Genomic DNA, 19,795 nt, shown 5'->3' with positions numbered 1-19,795 from the left:
TCTCTAATTTTGATGCACTTCTTCTTTTGTCATATTTACTTGATCTTAATTTTTTGATTCTTGATTTTTTAATCTGCAGTCTTCTTGGATACCCAAACTTGATATTTTTTCTTTTGGGAGTGGAAGCCATTGGTGGAATATTTTCTTTTTCCTATCAAGGCTACTCTCTCACAGGTCAAAAGGATCATTGATGCTCTAATACCACATGTTGGATTTATTTTCATTAGATAAAAAAAAGACGCGATAATGGAAAGAAATGAAAGCAATGTAAACTTCTCATATTGAAGTGATTATCATATATCTAAAAGGCTTTACATAATAATAAATCAAAGCAATAAATAGAGATATTATTGGCACTTACAAGAACATGATCTAGAAAAATAAAAGAAAAAATCAAGTTACTAAAAACAGCTCGAATGTGAATAAATCAAACTACACAAAATTTGAATCAATTTTTAACATGTGCAGTGGAGGTTGGGAGTATCACAAGCCGTAGAAATGCTGTGTGGTCTCTTCCTGCTCAATGGTACCTGAAGAATTAATGTAGATGCTGCATTTGAAGGTAACGAGGAAAGGGCCACAATTGCTTTTGTGGTAAGGAATGATCGGGGTATTATTGTTCATGCTGCTATGAAAAGGGTGAAATGCACCTCTGCATTGATGGCTGAAGCCATGTCTCTAAGGGAAGCTGTTGACTATGCCCATAGTGCAGGCATAGATAAGGTTAGTTCGGAGAACGATTCCTCGGTGGTAGCTGTAAGATGTGAAAGCCACGATGAGAATATCACCTGGGAGGTCCACCCGATAATGGAGGAAATACATTTGTTTAAGGAAAGTAGACAGTTTTAGTTAGCGAGTTCTATAGCAGTATCTGCTAACTCAGATGCAGATTGGATATCAAGATTTGTTTGTTTTTGGAAGTGCCCTGATTGGTGGGGCTATCCCCACCCGCAATTAAGTTATTGGCTCTTGGTGTATCTGCTTCTGCCGTTGAATAAATAAAAAAACTCCCCGTTTACTTCTTTGTTATTTTAAAAAGAAACGTTATCTACTTTTTGGGAAAAGAATAATAGTTACAGTACGAAAAGCACCATTTCCCTTCTCTTTATCGTCCACCAACTCACTTTTTCTTTTCGCAAACAAAAAAGTAATGGACACCTATAGCGACGGCGATGCAACTTCAACTCCATCGTTCCGATACAGGTGGGATGTATTCTTAAGCTTTAGAGGCGAAGACACACGTCATACTTTCACTGAGAATCTCTACCGAGAACTCATAAAGCACGGAGTCCGCACTTTTCGCGACGATGAGGAGCTGCAAAGAGGTGACGAGATCGCTCCTAGCTTACTGGACGCTATAGAAGATTCAGCAGCAGCTATTGCTGTTATTTCAAAAAGATATGCAGATTCTAGGTGGTGTCTTGAGGAGCTCGCGAGAATAATTGAGTGTAGACGGTTGTTGTTGCTTCCTGTGTTCCATCAAGTTGATCCTTCTGATGTGAGGAAACAAACGGGGCCGTTTGAGAGGGATTTTAAGAGATTAGAGGAAAGGTTTGGGGTTGAGAAAGTTGGGAGATGGAGAAATGCTATGAATAAGGCTGGTGGAATCTCCGGTTGGGATTCTAAATTATGGTACAATGCTCATTCTTTATTGTTATATTTCATTGAAAGAGATTTAGGATTCAATTACATTATAATTTTATTTTTTAAAAAGAATAAGTGTTCGTGATTCGGGACACACATTATATTATCATTAATTTATTTTTTCTATTACATTATTTAATTGTGAGAATCAAATGTTTCCAAATTAACTGCTTAGTTGTGACTATATATCACAGTGGGAAACCTAAAAACGGGAGAATTCAATTAAAGCAAGCTCTGTTTTATTCAATTCTCCTGATTGGATAGGGAAGTCATAGTTACTGGAATCCAATTCTTTCTCAATAAGAACAACAAGGCATTTTAATGAAATCTTCCCTGAAAAAAATGATATAATGCCAAAAATGAACGTGATTTGAATATTTCATCATGTCCTTTTTTACAGGGAAGATGAAAAGTTAATTGAGTCTTTAGTCAAGAATATTTTGACTAAATTAAGTAATACTCCTCTTGGGATACCTAAACATCCTGTTGGACTTGATTCCCGTCTTCAAGAATTGATGAATATGCTGGATATTAAGGGCAATGGTGTCAAAGTTATGGGAATTTATGGCATGGGTGGTGCTGGTAAATCTACCCTTGCAAAGGCGCTCTTCAACAAACTTGTTATGCATTTCGAACGCCGAAGCTTTATCTCTAATATCAGAGAGACTTCAAACCAAAAGGATGGTTTGGATGCCCTTCAAAAAAGACTTATTCGTGATCTTTCTCCAGATTCAGCAGCAAATGTATCGTTAAGAGAGGTACTCCAGACACAAAAACCTGTCCTTATAGTTCTGGATGATATTGATGATACAATTCAACTTCATCTCTTAGCTGGTAAAAGACGCTGGATTTATGAAGGAAGTCGAATCATCATTACCACAAGAGATATACAAACCATACGTGCGGGCATTGTGGATGTTGTTTATGAGATGAGAGGGCTAGATTTTCCCGAGGCTGTTCAGTTATTTAGTTATCATGCATTTGGAAGAGAGAAACCCTTACCTGAATTTGCAGATATCTCTCAGAAAATTGTGTCTCGCACAGGAAATCTGCCTTTGGCTTTGGAAGTTTTTGGTTCCTCTCTCTTTGACAAGAGGACAAAAAACCTGTGGGTAGAGGCTTTTGAAAAGCTGGAACAGAATCCTCCTGGACCTGGTCGACTTCAAGAGGTGTTAGAAATAAGTTTCAATGGGTTAGACGACCAACAGAAGTGTGCATTCCTTGATATTGCATGTTTCTTTATTAAACAGACGATGGAGAAAGAAGAAATTGTTTACGTATTGAAAGGTTATGGATTTGCTGCGGAGACATTAATCAGAGACCTTGCAGCCAAATCTCTGATAAAAATTATCGAGAATGATTTCTTGTGGATCCATGATCAACTCAGGGACATGGGAAGACGAATTGTTCAGCGTGAAAGTCCTGATCCTGGTAATCGCAGCAGGCTCTGGGATTTTAATGATATTCTCAGTGTACTGAAGAATGAGAAGGTATACATTGGATTTCTGGCATGAATATATTATTCAATTGAAATCTACTCCGTTTTTATGCCCCCCACCCACCTGGACATTGACTAATTTCAGGCATATTTTCTCACAATCATATTAGGATTCTATGACTATTTTTTTTTAAATACTGTTCTTATATTGTATATTTTCATTCAAGCGGTACCCTTAACTGGACTTGATTGAGGTTGCCTCAATTAGATCATATTGATACTGCATTTAAGATTGCAAATTCTTTGTGGAAGTTTTTGCAAGTAGCTATTAGGAGTTAGGGGTCCAAACTGTCATCTATGGAGAAGCTTGTATAAGAAATTTGAGACAGCCAATTAATACCATCCTCAAAACTGATCTGCAAGTTCAACCTTCCAGTAAATTAAGATGCCTAGTTCTGCATGTTTGTGAATGTTGACCGAATGCAGCATGCCTGTTGTCGCCCATGAATTTCCATAGCATTTGTGACAGTTAAATTATAAAACTGTCAACCTTTCATAGACTCTAATTTCCTTTTTTTTTGTTTATTTAACTGGCCTTAGGGAACAAGGAATATTCAAGGTATCGCGCTTGACATTGAAACAAATCGGTATGAGGCTAGCACTGGAGATATATATTGGATGAACTTTAGAAGGAGGCCTACTTTTAATTCTGCAATTATGTACTTGAAGGAGATTTATAAAAATCGATTTCATAATGGAGCTGCGAACATTATCCTGAAAACAGAGTCATTTAAGCAGATGGTTAACCTGAGGTATCTTCAGATCAATGACGTGGTATTGAATGGGAATTTCAAACAAATGCCTGCTGAAGTAAAATTTCTGCAATGGAGAGGGTGCTCTTTGGAAAATCTTCCTTCTGAGTTTTGCATGCAGCATCTTGCTGTTCTTGATCTTTCACACAGCAAAATTAGAAAATTGTGGAAACAAAGCTGGTGTAGTTTGCTTGCCGATAACAAGGTACGCTACCATCCTTATATTTCCAAATTTGAATTAGCGTGTTGCCAACCCGCCAGATATATTGCTTTATTGTTACCAAAAATTTTCCATGATATTATTTCTATTTGAATTAATAAAACCTTTCAGGATTTTGATGATTTTTTTATTAGTTCGGAAGTCCAACTAAATATTATACTAATTAATACATCACTCGGTGATTAGACTTTTTAAACATAATCGGCAAAGTGGGTTCCATGAAAGGGCTAGTACAATAATAATCTTCGTAATAATCTGCTTTGTTCTTATAAAATCAGTGATTCGTGGAGTCAATTGGTTAATGAACACTAAATTACTAGTTGCAAACGCTCTTTTATGTTACTACTCATAGAGTCATGAGTGTATTACGTGAAAACCGAACATTAGCCCGCAAGTTTTGCGGGATTAATACAGATAATTTTAGATTAATTTATGATAATATTTAAATTAGTTTATCATTCTTTTTGGATACAACTTTGTAATTTGTTTTGATTAATTATAATTTTAAAAATAAAATTATTAGAATTAAGCAGAACAGTATAAAAATTGATTGACCTAAAAATAAATAAATAATAATGAAACTTTTAACAAAGTAAAACAATTCTGTTAAGCATAAATTTTGTGAGTGCTGAGGAATAAGGTTAAACATTAGTACAATCATATTTCAAAACATATATTGTAATTTCCTCAATCACTTTCTTTTTAATTTTATTGAATGTAAAATAAATAAGTCAAAAGATGATAATATATATATAGAGCAATGATGATAAATTATAACTTTTCAAATTACAAAGAGAGAAATCATGAGACACAACCAATACAATTTAAATTAAATATACAGAAGCTTACAGAGTTCTCAATAGCATAAGAACTAATATAATGTATCAACAAATCGGAAGAATGGTCAAATAGTATATATATATACACACACATTAATACATATATTTTTTGATGTATAACACTTATTTTTAACACTTAAATATTATGCTGATATATTGATTTTATATTTTTCAAATTATAGTTTTTTTATTTAAATTATTATATTAATACATTAAATAATATATTACTTTTCTACTTAAATAATGATTGTAATCCTAAAAATAGCTTATTAACTAGTAATTTGTTTTTTGATTAAATAATAATTCTTAATCCGAAAAAAGCATTTATTCTATCCTTACTATTAGTTATTATAAATATATAAGTATATAATTAGCATATTTTTTTCATCTTGTTTTATTTATTATCAAATATATTTTTGATTAAATTGTTATTATATATATTTAATTTAGTATTAGTTAGATGTTATTATGTAATTTTTTTTAAATAAAAATTTAAATTTAAATTTTAATGCTATGCAACTAATAAAAAAATTAAAAAGCCAAGTGTATATAATGCTATCATTCTACATGGCCACATGAAGAAAAGGAAAACTGCACTGGCAAGATATTAGTGCATCTCCTTGAGAGCTAACTTTATAGTATTTATATATACATTAATCGGTAAGAATGTAATAATTAATAAATAAAATTCAATTGATTTAGTTTATGGATGATGTGAATTTATTTAGAAATTTCTCATTTAGATATAAAATAGGAGTAAATAGTCCGAGAACTCCCTCTAGCTCACCGTAGAAATATGCATTAAACAGATAGATTATCCTTCAATTGTTGAGAGGCCTGGTGGAAGTCATCTAAACACTTTAGGACGTGGGGCTAAATGATGGGAAACTTTTAATGATTTGCTTTCTCTCGACAATGAGGAATTTTTCAATTACATCTTTTCTGATTTTATAACCAAAGTAAGAACTTTTGTTGGACAGAGAGCTGAAAGGTTGTTGCTTTTGAATCTGCAAAATTGCTATCATCTGACTGCTCTTCCTGATCTATCTGTTCATTCTGCTCTGGAGAAACTTATTCTTGAGAATTGCAAGGCACTGGTTCAGATTCACAAATCAGTGGGCGACTTGAAGAAACTTATTCATTTGAACCTGAAAGGCTGTTCAAACCTTACCGAATTTCCAAGTGATGTCTCTGGATTAAAGCTTCTTGAGATCCTGGATCTCACTGGTTGCCCAAAGATAAAACAATTACCTGACGATATGAGAAGTATGAAAAACTTGCGAGAGCTTCTCCTTGATGAGACAGCTATAGTTAAACTACCTGATTCCATATTTCACCTGAAGGAACTTCGAAAATTAAGCCTAAAAGGCTGTTGGTTACTGAGACATGTTTCCGTGCACATAGGGAAGTTAACTTCACTACAGGAGCTTTCTCTTGACAGTTCAGGATTGGAAGAAATACCAGATTCTATAGGATCATTGTCAAACCTTGAGATACTAAATCTCGCGAGGTGTAAATCACTTATTGCAATTCCTGATTCTATTAGCAATCTTGAATCATTAATTGATCTCCGTCTTGGGAGTAGTTCAATCGAAGAATTGCCAGCTTCCATTGGTTCATTATGTCATTTGAAGAGTTTGTCGGTTAGCCATTGTCAATCTTTAAGCAAACTCCCTGATTCGATAGGAGGTTTGGCATCATTAGTTGAGCTTTGGTTAGAAGGAACATCAGTCACAGAAATACCAGATCAGGTTGGCACCTTGAGCATGCTTCGGAAGCTTCACATTGGAAACTGCATGGACCTTAGATTTTTACCAGAATCAATCGGGAAGATGCTGAATTTAACTACTTTAATATTGGATTATTCCATGATTTCAGAGCTGCCGGAATCCATAGAAATGTTGGAAAGCCTTAGCACGTTAATGTTAAATAAGTGCAAGCAGCTCCAAAGACTACCAGCCTCAATTGGAAATTTAAAAAGACTACAGCATCTTTATATGGAAGAAACTTCTGTCTCAGAATTGCCTGATGAAATGGGGATGCTCTCAAACCTAATGATATGGAAAATGAGAAAACCACACACTCGACAGCTGCAGGACACCGCCTCAGTTCTTCCAAAGTCATTGTCAAATCTCTCCTTACTTGAACATTTGGATGCTTGCGGATGGGCATTCTTTGGTGCAGTTCCAGATGAATTTGACAAGCTATCATCGCTGCAAACATTGAACTTCAGCCACAACAGTATCTGCTGCCTTCCATCTAGACTGAGGGGCCTTTCAATTCTCAAAAATCTAATCTTGGCCGATTGCAAACAGCTCAAGTCTCTTCCTCTACTTCCCTCAAGTTTGGTTAATTTGATTGTTGCAAATTGTAATGCGCTGGAAAGTGTTTGCGATCTGGCAAACTTGCAGAGTTTACAAGATCTTGACCTAACAAATTGCAATAAAATAATGGATATCCCGGGGCTGGAATGCTTGAAGTCTCTCAGGAGGTTGTACATGACTGGCTGCTTCGCGTGTTTTCCAGCAGTCAAGAAAAGACTTGCTAAGGTTCACTCTTTCCCTATAGAGGCACACCAACACATCCATGTCTACAACTGAAGTTATGATCAATATATCTAAAAGTATTCGTCTCTGTTGATGCAGGTTGCTTTGAAGCGCTTGCTCAATTTGAGCATGCCAGGAAGAGTACTCCCGAATTGGTTTGTTCAGGAAATTCCAAGATTCTCAACCCCTAAAAACCTTGATATCAAAGGTATAATTGTAGGTATTGTCGTGTCCCTTGACCAACAAACAAGCGACAGATTTAGAGACGAGCTACCCGCCATAGTTGACGTTCAGGCAAAGATTTGCAGACTCGAAGATCCAATATACACCACCACACTAAAGTTAAGAGGAGTACCAAACACAGATGAGGATCAGCTCTACTTGTGTCGTTATTTTGAGTTTCATTCGCTGGTGTTTATGCTGAAAGAAGGTGATAAAATACAGATAACAGTCCGAGAGAGACCGTATTTTAATGGGCTTAGATTGAAAAAATATGGGATTCATTTGATTTTCGAAAATGACGATGACATTGACGATGCCGATGAAGAATCACTAGATGAATCTCAGTGGTCAGTATCATGGAAGTTGGCCAAATTTATTGGGTCCCTGGAATGAATTACACTGCTACATTGGCTCATAAGTAGACATTCACACCTTTTATATTCTTTAACAGCACTTGATACTGCTGTTAAATGTTTATTTGCTAATTAATCCAAGCAGTTAAGGAGCTTGCGCTTCTTGTTAACTATCTGATTCGATCTTTGCATCAGCAGACACAGATAATAAGCTCTCTTTGAATGCATCAGGGTATCATTACCGTCCCAATAAAAACTTTAAAAAAAATTAAAAATTGTTTATTAGCTATTTTACTCCAAAAAGATAACCTTACGCATTCCATGACAAAGCTTGAACAAAGAAATAAAAAGTGACGATATGTAAATCCAGATGTGCACATAATTGAAAGAGGCAAAACACAAGTATTGAAATTTACTATAAAAAAATAAATCTTAAGCTCTCTAAAAATAAACTTGCAGCGACCAAGAAATGGCAGACGACGTGGTTTTGCCATCTCTAGGTGGAACACGGCTTAACTGGGACGTGTTCTTGAGTTTCCACGGCGAGGACGTCAGGCGCTACAGCATCATACAAAATCTTTGCGATTCATTAGCGGAGCTAGACGTCCGAGTTTTCAGAGACGACGTCGGTTTCAGTAGTAGGGAAGACGAGATTAAGATCGAGATCGCTGTTGAAGAACAAAAGAGTGAAGCTTTACCTGGTCCAGAAATCAGGGACAAAAGGAGAAAGGAATTTAGGGACCAAAGGGCATTTGGGCTCAGTTGTACAGACATATCATCACATGCTTGCAAAAAAAAAGAAGAGCAACATTTCTTTTTTAAAGAAAAAAAGGTCGATTCGACCCTTCCAAATCCAAAAATTAATGTTGACATTGATTACAGGAGGTCACTAGATAGCTTGAAAATCATTGCAAGTTTAGTCATGTATATAACAGATCAATCTCATACTGTAAATTTCAGAATTCTTATTATAAAAATTTATCATAGATCAATAAAACTATAAACACAATTTCTACATGGTATCAGAGCAGGTTTAATCTGTCATCATCTAACTCCCAACCTTAAACACAAAATTTCAAAATGTCTTACAATGATGTCACAGAAATAATCAATATTGGGCTAAAAGGCAACCAGAATTATTTTGAGTGGTCAAGGTCTGTGTACATCAGTTTGAGCGGTAGAAAAAAATTAGAGTTTATCACAGGAACCAAAAACAGACCAACACCGATCAATCCAGAGCAACCAACCAAAGAAGAAATAGAAGAAATTGAGGAATGGCAAACAACGGACTATATGGTCATGTCCCTACTCACAAACACCATGGAACCACAGATTCTCAGAATGTACATATTACTCGAATCATCACAGGCAATCTGGAAAAAGATGAAAAGCCTATACGGCCACGAGCAAAATTTTGCTCCTATTTTTAACTTAAAACAAGAACTTTCTCAAATCAAACAAGGGACAAAAACCAGCATAAACTATGCAACTGAAGTCCTGACTAGATAGGAGGAGTTGCAAAACTACCTCCCACCCACCACAAACCCAAAAAAAGCCAGAAGGAGAGCTAAGCAGGATTTAGTTTATACTTACCTGGGGGGTTTGGATTCCAGTTACGAAGCTTTGCGTTCGCAAATACTTCTGTCCTACACACTCCCAAAGATCGACGCGGTCATAGCCATCATCTAACAGGAAGAGACTAGACGCGCCATGATGAGCACCATCTCCAGCCTCGACAACACAGAAAATCGGGCTTTTTCACTCGACAGACAGACCCTAACAAAGTGTTGCACGCGAGGGGAGCGCCTGTCCCTGTCGAAAGGTGCGACCACTGCCGAAAGTAGGGTCACAACCACGACAGGTGCTGGCACCTCCATCCTCAAATGCGGCCGCCTCATGGTCGGGTTGACCGAGAGAATAGCACGACCAACAGAGTTGGAGGCGGAGGAAGAAGGGAGAAGGGAGAAAAGAGGTTTGGCGGCAGTTGCCTCTTAAACCCTAAAAATTACAAAAAATGACGAGTGCGGGTCGAGAGGCGGCATATGCAGCCAAACGCTCGGATCGGGTCATTTTAACAAATCTGAGCCCACAGACCCAACCTGACCTGAGCCTAGTAACCCGACCCGACCCAGTTAGTTGGCCTAATTCGGGTCCGACCCATTTTTCACAGCAAACACGACTCGACCTAGCAAAGAATTTGCACCTTTCCTAGCTCATTTCTCAGCTCCAATCGCTTGTGAATCAACAACAATCTCATGGGTCAGGTTCAGTTTCTAACTCCAACGATTACTCTAACTTTTTAAATCTCAAGACTAGGTTATCGATTCGAGTGCAACCGATCACATGACATGGGACGCAATAAAATTATATAATTTTATTCCAATTGAGTCTCAACATGTGATCATTGCAAATGGAGGTCAAGCCAAAATTTCTGGTTGTGGCACCTCCCCCCTATTTAACAACAGTATACATGATATATTATTATTGCCTGATTTTAAATCAAACTTATTGTCTATTGGAAAAATTACTCGTCATTTAAATTGTAATGCAATATTCTCACCCACTTCAGTAATGTTTGAGGATCGCATCACAGGGAAGATGATTGATGAAGGGTATTTTAAAAATGGACTTTACTATCTTAGAGACTCCACCACCTAATGCCTGGCGTCGACGAGCCCGGTCGATCAAGGGATGTAGATGCATCGACGGTTTGGACATCTATCCGATCAAATTTTAAACAAGCTTTTTCCTTACAAATTAAATTCTAGTTGTTGCGATATTTGCAAATTTTTCAAACATACGCGATTACGTTTTTCTTTATCTACTAGCATCTCTAAAAATATGTTTGAATTAATTCATTATGATGTTTGAGGACCTGCCCCCATCACTTCTTACAATCATTTTCGGTATTTTTTCACTTACATTGATAATTACTCTCGAATTACTTGGTTCTACTTGTTAAAATGGAAAAATGAAGTCTTTACTTGCTTTTAAAATTTCTTTAACTTCATCTGCAATCATGTTGCCAATATCAAAAAATTTCATTCTAACAATAGCACTGAATATATAAATAAAAAATTTTCAGAATTTTTTATAAAAGAAGGAATCTTACACTAAACTACATGTATTAATACCCCTAAACAAAAAGGGGTTTCAGAATGAAAAAACAGACATCTTCTTGAAATCACTCAGACTCTACTTTTTCAAAATAATGTTCCCAACATTTTTTGGTCGGATGCTCTCTTAACCGCCACGTATCTCATCAATCGCTTGCCTAGTATAAAATTGAAAAATCTCAGTCCTCTAGAAATCCTCAAAGGACGAAAAATCGAAATTGGACATATCAGAGTCTTTGGTTGTACCAGCTTTGTCCATATCAAACGAAATCACAAACTTGACAAAAGCTTGGTTAAAACTCTATTTTTAGGATACTCCTCTAAAAAAAAGGATACAAATGTTACGACCCTTCTACTCACAAGACTTACATTTCTCGAGATGTCACCTTTGCAGAAAATGAACCCTACTACCCTCATGATCCAATCAGTACCAATGGGCCCCACCCTTTATTATTTCTCCATAATCTTTCTTTTTTTGACAGTCAAGCACAACCTCTAGAAATCCTCAAAGGACGAAAAATCGAACTTGGACATATCTGAGTCTTTGGTTGTACCAGCTTTGTCCATATCAAACGAAATCACAAACTTGACAAAAGCTCGGTTAAAACTCTGTTTTTAGGATACTCCTCTGAAAAAAAAAGGATATAAATGTTACGACTCTTCTACTCACAAGACTTACATTTCTCGATATGTCTCTTAAATGAACCCTACTACCCTCATGATCCAATCAGTACCAATAGGCCCCACCCTTTATTATTTCCGCATAATCTTTCTTTTTTTGACAGTCAAGCACAGGACACTCATCCCGAGGGGGAGTCCAATCCAGACTCCCAGACAATTCCTTCAGGGGGAGATACTGGAGACAATGAGCCACAGGAAGAAATTACCTTATGAAGATCCACTCGATCCACTAGGCCTCTTGTCAGGTTAAAAGACTATGTGTCCCACGAGGTATCATATCCTATCCAACACTTCATTGATTATGAGTCAATATCAAGTCGGTATAAAGCCTATCTAGGAAGTCTCACAAATCACACCGAACCCACCTCCTTTTATGAGGCTAACACCAACCACAATTGGTGCAAAGCTATGGAGGAAAAGCTTTAGGCTCTAGAAAGAAATAGCACTTGGGATCTTATCTCCCTGCCACCAAATAAAAAATCCGTTGGATGTAAATGGGTATACAAAATAAAATATAAGCATGATAGAACAATTAAAAGATATAAGGCTAGGTTGGTAGCAAAAGAGTCACCCAAACCTATGGGGTGGACTTCCAGAAAACTTTTGCTCCAGTAGCTAAAATGAGCATTGTTCGCATTTTATTGTCTGTTGTTACTAACTCAGGATGGAGTCTATTTCAAATGGATGTTAAAAACCCATTCCTCTAAGGGTCCCTAGAAGAAGAAGTCTATATGACCCTTCCTCCAGGTCACAAATCTACATCTGATCATTCTCTGGTATGTAAGCTAAAAAAGGCAATATATGGATTGAAGCAATCTCCAAGAGCATGGTATGCCAAGCTAAGCCATTTCCCCTTGAAAATCAATTTCAATAAATGTGCCTCTGATTCTTCTATGTTTGTAAAACACACTCACACATACACTATCATTATTCTTGTATACGTGGATGATATTATCATAACCGGTAACAATAATAAGGAGATTGAAGAGGTTAAATAAAAACTAAAAAAGGAATTTTATATTAAGGATCTTGGTTAACTGTTTTATTTTCTTAGGATAAAAATAGTCAAATCTCATAAAGGCCTTTTTTTGTCTTAAAGAAAGTAAGTTCTTGATTTATTAAAAAAAACAGGAAAAATAGGAGCCAAACCTATGAATACCCCAATAGAAACTAAAACCAAACTTAATTTAGAAGATGGTGACCATTTAGATAACATAGGTCATTATCAGCGTCTAGTAGGAAAATTAATATATTTAACCGTCACTAGACCTGACATTGCTTATGCAGTAAGTATGGTAAGTCAGTTTATGCATGCTCCCCGTACCAGTCACTTGGATGCAATTGATAGAATTCTTAGATATCTCAAAGACACCCCAGGTCAAGGTATTTGGATGAAAAATAATAACAATGCTAACACTATAGTTGGTTTCTCCGATGCAGATTGAGCAGGAAGTTGTAACAGAAAGTTAACTTCGGGATTCTGCACCTTCGTCGGAGGAAACTTAGTAACATGGAAAAGCAAAAAATAAACTGTAACCGCAAGATCCAACGTAGAAGCAGAATATCGAGTCATGGCATTAACAACCAGTGAGCTCCATTGGATCAAACAAGTGCTTGCTGACATGAAAATAGAATGCAAAGTTCCGATGAAAATGTACTGCGATAATCAAGCAGCCAGGCACATCGTATCAAACCCCGTTTTTCACGAACGAACTAAACACATTGAAGTCGATTGTCATTTCATAAGAGAAAAAGTCCAATCTGGAGAGATTGAAACCCCGTTCGTCAGAAGCCACGGATAGTTGGCGGACATATTCACAAAAGCACTTGACAAAGTAAAACATCAAAACCTTCTTAGCAAGATGGGTTTTATTAACCTATTCAAACCCATCTTGAGGGGGGAGTGTTGAAGAACAAAAGGGTGAAGCTTTACCTGGTCTAGAAATCAGGGACCAAAGGACAAAAGGATTCAGGGACCAAAGGACATGGCATCACAGGCCTGCAAAAAGGAAAAAGGAGCAACCTTTCTTCCCTAAGGAAGAAAGATCGCTTCAACCCTTTCAAATCCAAAAGTTACCGTTGACATAGATCATATGAGGTAACTAGCTAGTTTGAAGACCATTGCAAGCTTAGTGATGTATATAATAGATCAATCTCATACTGTAAATCTCAGAATTTTTATTGTAAAAATTCATCACATATCAATAAAACTATAAACGCAATTTCTACATATCGCCGAGACTATCAAAAACTCAGCAGGTGCGATCGTTTTCATATCTCCGAGGTATGCCGATTCTGTTTGCTGACTGGAAAAACTCTCGCTAGAATCTGTGAGTTACGGAGGCTGATACTGCCTGTGTTCTTTCAAGTTGATCCATCTAAGGTCAGAAAACAAGAAGGCTCTTTCGGAGAATATTTCAGGATTTCATTCAAAGAGGCTTGGAGAAGAAAAGATGAAGAAATGGAGAAGAGCTATGCAGAGAGTTGGTGACCTTTCTGGTTTGGTTTTTGATAACAGGTGATGTTAAATATTGCTTAGCAATCATTAATTAAATAATTAAGCAATCAATAATATTTCTGACTATTAAATTGCACTACTGACAGAATTTTTAATTGAAGTCGAAGTTTTATGTGGTTTTTGAAATAGAATATGGAATTTGTCTGTTTTTTTTACTGATTCTATAATTTAAGCATTTGAGTTAAATAATAATTATATTTTTCTTGTATAATCTTTCATGGTCCATGAAATTGGTGGTTACTGGTTAAAACCGGAAACCAATAGAGGCCTGCCTAATTTCTCCTTTTGTTGGGGCATGCTCCTTTGGTTATGACCTTAATTAAAGAGTCCATTCTTTAATAAACGCATAAATGCAATGCACTCATATGCAGCTTCATTCTTGTATCTCTAAGTCCTTTCTCTTCTATAAACAGTAATAAGTATCCAATGTTGATTATTTGGATATTAAGGTTTCTTGAAGTCATTCCAATTTCACATCTCTAAGGTGTTCATTTATTCTATTTGTTGGCAGCAAAGAACAACAAAAGCAAATAGTCAGAAGGGTTTTGACAGAAATTGAGAAGCACAGTGGCTGTACCTACATATACAGTTGGACTTCATTCTCGTGCAGATAAACTGATGAAGTTGTTGAATGTTAGATCTAATCGCGTCCAAGTTCTGGGACTTTATGGAATGGGTGGGATTGGTAAGACAACACTTGCCAAGGCCTTCTACAATAAACTTATCAATCACTTTGTACTCCGCTGCTTCATTTCAAATGTTAGAGAAATTGCTGATAAAGATGGTGGTTTGATATCACTTCAAAATATACTTCTTGGTGACCTCTTTCCCAGTGAGCAGCCTGTGTATGATGTTGATGCTGGTAGCATTGCACTCAAAAGAAAGCTGCATGAGAAACGAGTGCTAGCTGTTTTAGATGATGTGGATGATGTCAGCCAACTCAATGCTTTAGCAGGAAGCAGAGATTGGTTTGGTGAAGGAAGCCAAATCATTATTACTACAAGAAATAAAGATGTTTTGATTGGACAGGTTGTGAATGAATTATATGAGGTCCAAGAGTTGTTTGCCTCTGAAGCTTTGCAACTTTTTAGCTATCTTGCACTGAGAAGAGAGAAACCGACAGATGATTACTTAAATCTGTCCAAGCAAATTGTGTCCCTTACAGGTGCACTGCCTTTAGCATTGGAAGTGTTTGGTTCTTTTCTGCTTCATAAGAGGACAGTGAAGCAACGGGAAGATGCACTGAAAAAGTTGCAACAGATTCGACCTCATAATCTTCAGGATGTACTCAGGATTAGTTTTGATGGGCTAGATGAAGAAGTAAAGTGTGCATTCCTTGACGTTGCTTGTTTATTTGTGAATAGTGAAATTAAGAAAGAAGAAGCAATTGACATATTGATGGGTTGTGGCTTTAGGGCTCATACAGTAATGAATGTCCTGACAGCAAAATCTCTCATCAAGATCAGAGAAGACTGTACTTTGTGGATGCATGATCAACTTAGAGACATGGGAAGACAAATTGTTCAACTTGAAGACCTTGTAGATCCTGGTAGGCGTAGTAGACTATGGGATCACAACGAAATCGTGACAGTACTGAAGAATAAGAACACTTTGTGTATATATATACATGGCTTCCTCGCCTGATTTTAAAATTGTCTCGATACATGAGCGAAAACAGGGAACAAAAGAAGTACAAGGAATCATCCTTGACTTCAGGAAGAAGAGACATGTGGAGGATCTAAGTGCTGATACAATTTTGCTTAACAACTTCCTAACAACACCGAATCTCACCTCTGCACTTGCATATGTCAAAGAAAAATTCAAGATGTACCTTCTCTTTCTGTGTGGTCTTCAAAGAGCAGCCGAAGTGGAAGAGCCGAAACTTGGCACTGAAGTCTTTGAATCAATGGTCAATATGAGACTGCTACAGATCAACTATGCAAAATTGGAAGGAAAGTTTAAATATTTTCCTGCAGGGCTGAAGTGGCTACAGTGGAAAGGATGCGCTTTGAAATTTCTACCTTCTGATTACTCCCCTTGGCAACTTGCTGTTCCTGATCTCTCAGAGAGTGGAATTGAACGACTATGGGGCTGCACAGGCAACAAGGTACGGGTTACCTATCTAGTTCATCACATGTTGAAGGATGAGAAAATTTGCTAACAACCTGTTTCTGTCATGATATTACTCATTTATTTTTTTCCCTTTAGATATTACAGCAAGTCATTTGATATCACTGAAATGCTTTGAATTTCTCCTTCCTGCAATTTTCTCAACTCTTGATGGCTCGTTAATTTATTTTTCTTTCTAAAATATGACTGCTTCTGTATTAACGACAAAAAAAATTGTTTTCCAGGTGGCTGAGAGCTTGAGGGTGATAAATCTTCATGGTTGTTACATTCTAGTGACTACTCCTGATCTATCCGGGTATAAATCCTTGGAAAAACTGAATCTTGAGCCCTGCATTCGACTAACTAAGATTGACAAATCTTTGGGGAACTTGAGAGAGTGCTCAAACATTGTTGAATTTCCAAGGGATGTCTCTGGTCTGAAACATCTGCAGATCCTCGTTCTCTCTGACTGCACAAAGTTGAAAGAATTGCCAGAGGACATTGGCAACATGAACTCCTTAAGAGAACTTCTTGCTGATGGAACTGCTATACCAAAGCTGCCTGAATCTATTTATCACCTTACAAAACCTGAGAAGCTTAGTTTGAAAGACTGCCAATCCATAAAACAGCTGCCAAAAAGCATAGGCAACCTGATTTCTCTGAAAGAGCTCTCTCTCAATAACTGCATTAGACGAACTACCTGATTCTGTTGGATCCTGGTTGAATCTTGAGAAACTAAGTTTGATATGGTGTAAATTACTCATAAGAATTCCTGAATCTGTTGCAAATCTCCAATATTAACAAAACTCCTAGTTGGTAACAGTGCAATCAAAGAGTTACCTGCTTCAATTGGTTCATTGTCTTATTTAAAAATCCTATCAGCAGGAGGGTATTGTTCACTGAGCAAATTGCCCGACTCAATTGAAGGACTAGTATCCGTTAGTGAACTTCAGTTAGATAGGACATCTATCATTAGTCTGCCACATCAGATTAGTGCTATGAAGATGATTGAGAAGCTTTCCATGATGAAATGCATGTCTCTCAGGTCATTACCAGAAGCAATTGGGAGCATGTGGATTCTTACTGCTCTAAATTTGTTTGGTGCTAATATTATTGAATTGCCTGAATCCACTGGCACTGGAAAATCTTGTAACGTTGAGAATGAATGAGTGCAAAGAGCTCAGGAAACTTCCAGCTTCAATCGGGAACTTGAATTCATTGTGTAGTCTGCTGATGGAGAACACTGCTGTAACAGAACTACCTGAAAGTTTTGGGATGCTTTCCAGCTTAATGATACTGAAAATGAGAAAGAAGCCACTCAAATATTTTAGTGCACAAGAGAAGTTGGCTGTACTCCCTTCTTCCTTCATAAATCTATCCTCATTAGAAGAACTTGATGCTCGCGCCTGTAGAATATCTGGTAAGATATCTGATGATTTTGAGAAACTGTCGTTGTTAGAGACCTTGAAACTAGGATACAACAACTTTTGCAGTCTTCCGTCAAGCTTGAAGGGCCTTTCTCTTCTCAAAAAGCTTTCTTTACCTCATTCTGAACAACTTGTGTCTCTCCCTCCATTTCCCTCAAGTTTAGAAGAATTGGACAGTTCCAACTGCATCTCACTGGAAAGCATTTGTGATATCTCAAATCTGGAGAACTTAGGCTTGCTGAACCTTATGAATTGTGAGAAAGTGATGGACATTCCAGGCCTTGAATGCTTAAAGTCCCTGAAAAGTTTATATATGAGTGGCTGTAAAGCTTGCTCTTCTGCAGTAAAAAGAAGATTATCTAAGCTCCCTTTCTTTATAAAACCTCTTTTTAATTTAAAAACTCTCGGATGGTGTCGGGCCTGCTTTACACCGCTAATTCTTTCTTTACTTTATTGCATTGCAGGATTGCCTGAGTAACATATATAACACAAGCATACCTGGAAGCAAGATTCCAGATTGGTATTCTCAACAGGTAATTAGCTTTTCAGAGGGTGAGAACCGAGACATCACAGCTGTGATTGTATGCGCTGTTATCTCTCTCAACCATGAGATACTAGATGAACTCCCAGTAGTACCAGCAATTCAAACAAGAATACTTAAACTAAATAAACCTATAGTGAACTTCACATTGCCCTTATTAGGAGTGCCAAAGACCAACGAAGAGCAGATCCACTTATGTCGGTTTCCACGATCCCATCAATTGGTTTCTGGGTGGAAAACTGGTTATAAGTTGGAGGTAAGGGAGCACAATCCACCAATTATTAGAGGGGTTGAGCTGAAGAAGTGTGGCATTAGTCCTGGTTATGAGAATGACGATGACTGGGTCGGAGATGAAGAATCATTGGATGAAACCCAACAATCTGCATCGGAAAAACTAGCAAAATTCTTCAATTCAATGGAAGAAGATTTATAGTCTCTTCTATTGAAGTTGCAAAACAATTGAATGATGATGAACCAACATTGCATAAATATCATTAAGCTTTTGATTGGTGCTTCTGGCGCGTCTCAGGTTTACGAGTCTCCCGGTTAATAGTGGGCACACACCAAAAACATCTCCTCCTTATATATTCTTTATTTAAGAAATTATATCAAAAAATAACATGTAACGGTGAATTTTTTATTTTTTAAATAAATATTAAAAATTAAATTTTACTATTTACTTTATATTTAATAAATATATTAAATTCTTATATATTTATTTTAATTTAATTTAATTGATATTTATTATTTATATTTTATTAATAAAAATTAAAAATATAACAAAATTAAGAAATTATTAGTATTTATGAAAATAAAAATTAAAACATAAAAAGTTAATTGGATCTAAATAGAAAATTTTACTTTTTATATTACAATATTTTTTATTTTATAAATTAAGAGAACCGTTGGAAATATTTTAACATTCAAAATAAGAATATTTAAAAGCTACGAACTTGAAGTGCAGCGGTTGGCGTTCTCACTATTGTTATAGCGGCTGCGGATTCCGGGATGACGTCGGAATGGGTCAGGGTGATGAGATAGCGCCAAGTCTGCTTGAAGCTATTGAAGACTCTGCAGCTTCAATTATCATAGTTTCTTAAAGGTATGCCAACTCTCATTGGTGCCTTGAGGAGTCGTCTAAAGTATGCGAGTTGAGGAGACTGATACTGCCTTTGTTCTATCAAGTTGACTCATCTCATGTTAGGAAAAGGGTCCTTTTGGAAATGATTTCAGGATTCACATTGAGAGGTTTGGAGGAGACGAAGTGGATGAATGGAGAAAGTTGGCGAGATTTCTGGTTTGGTTTTCGACAGCTGGTGATTTCTTACA

At 36.7% G+C, this 19,795-nt stretch overlaps 1 protein-coding gene and 1 pseudogene across 1 annotated transcript; both read left to right on the top strand.

Annotated features, from left to right (window-relative positions):
• Nucleotides 1-1,029: 1,029 nt before the first annotated feature.
• Nucleotides 1,030-8,249, top strand: LOC8270348 (disease resistance protein RPV1). Its single transcript, XM_015719801.3, has 5 exons — nucleotides 1,030-1,632; nucleotides 2,045-3,134; nucleotides 3,683-4,099; nucleotides 5,934-7,502; nucleotides 7,599-8,249. Exons 1-5 carry the CDS (start codon nucleotides 1,151-1,153, stop codon nucleotides 8,112-8,114), a joined length of 4,074 nt encoding a protein of 1,357 aa, XP_015575287.1. The 5' UTR covers nucleotides 1,030-1,150; the 3' UTR covers nucleotides 8,115-8,249.
• Nucleotides 8,250-8,388: 139 nt separating this feature from the next.
• LOC8284881 lies at nucleotides 8,389-18,922 on the top strand (annotated as a pseudogene).
• Nucleotides 18,923-19,795: the final 873 nt, after the last annotated feature.

This window comes from Ricinus communis, chromosome 1 (genome assembly GCF_019578655.1).
Source record: "Ricinus communis isolate WT05 ecotype wild-type chromosome 1, ASM1957865v1, whole genome shotgun sequence".
Classification (NCBI taxonomy): domain Eukaryota; kingdom Viridiplantae; phylum Streptophyta; class Magnoliopsida; order Malpighiales; family Euphorbiaceae; genus Ricinus; species Ricinus communis.
Note: the sequence above shows the minus strand (reverse complement) of the source record. Positions and strands in the feature narration are given on the sequence as shown.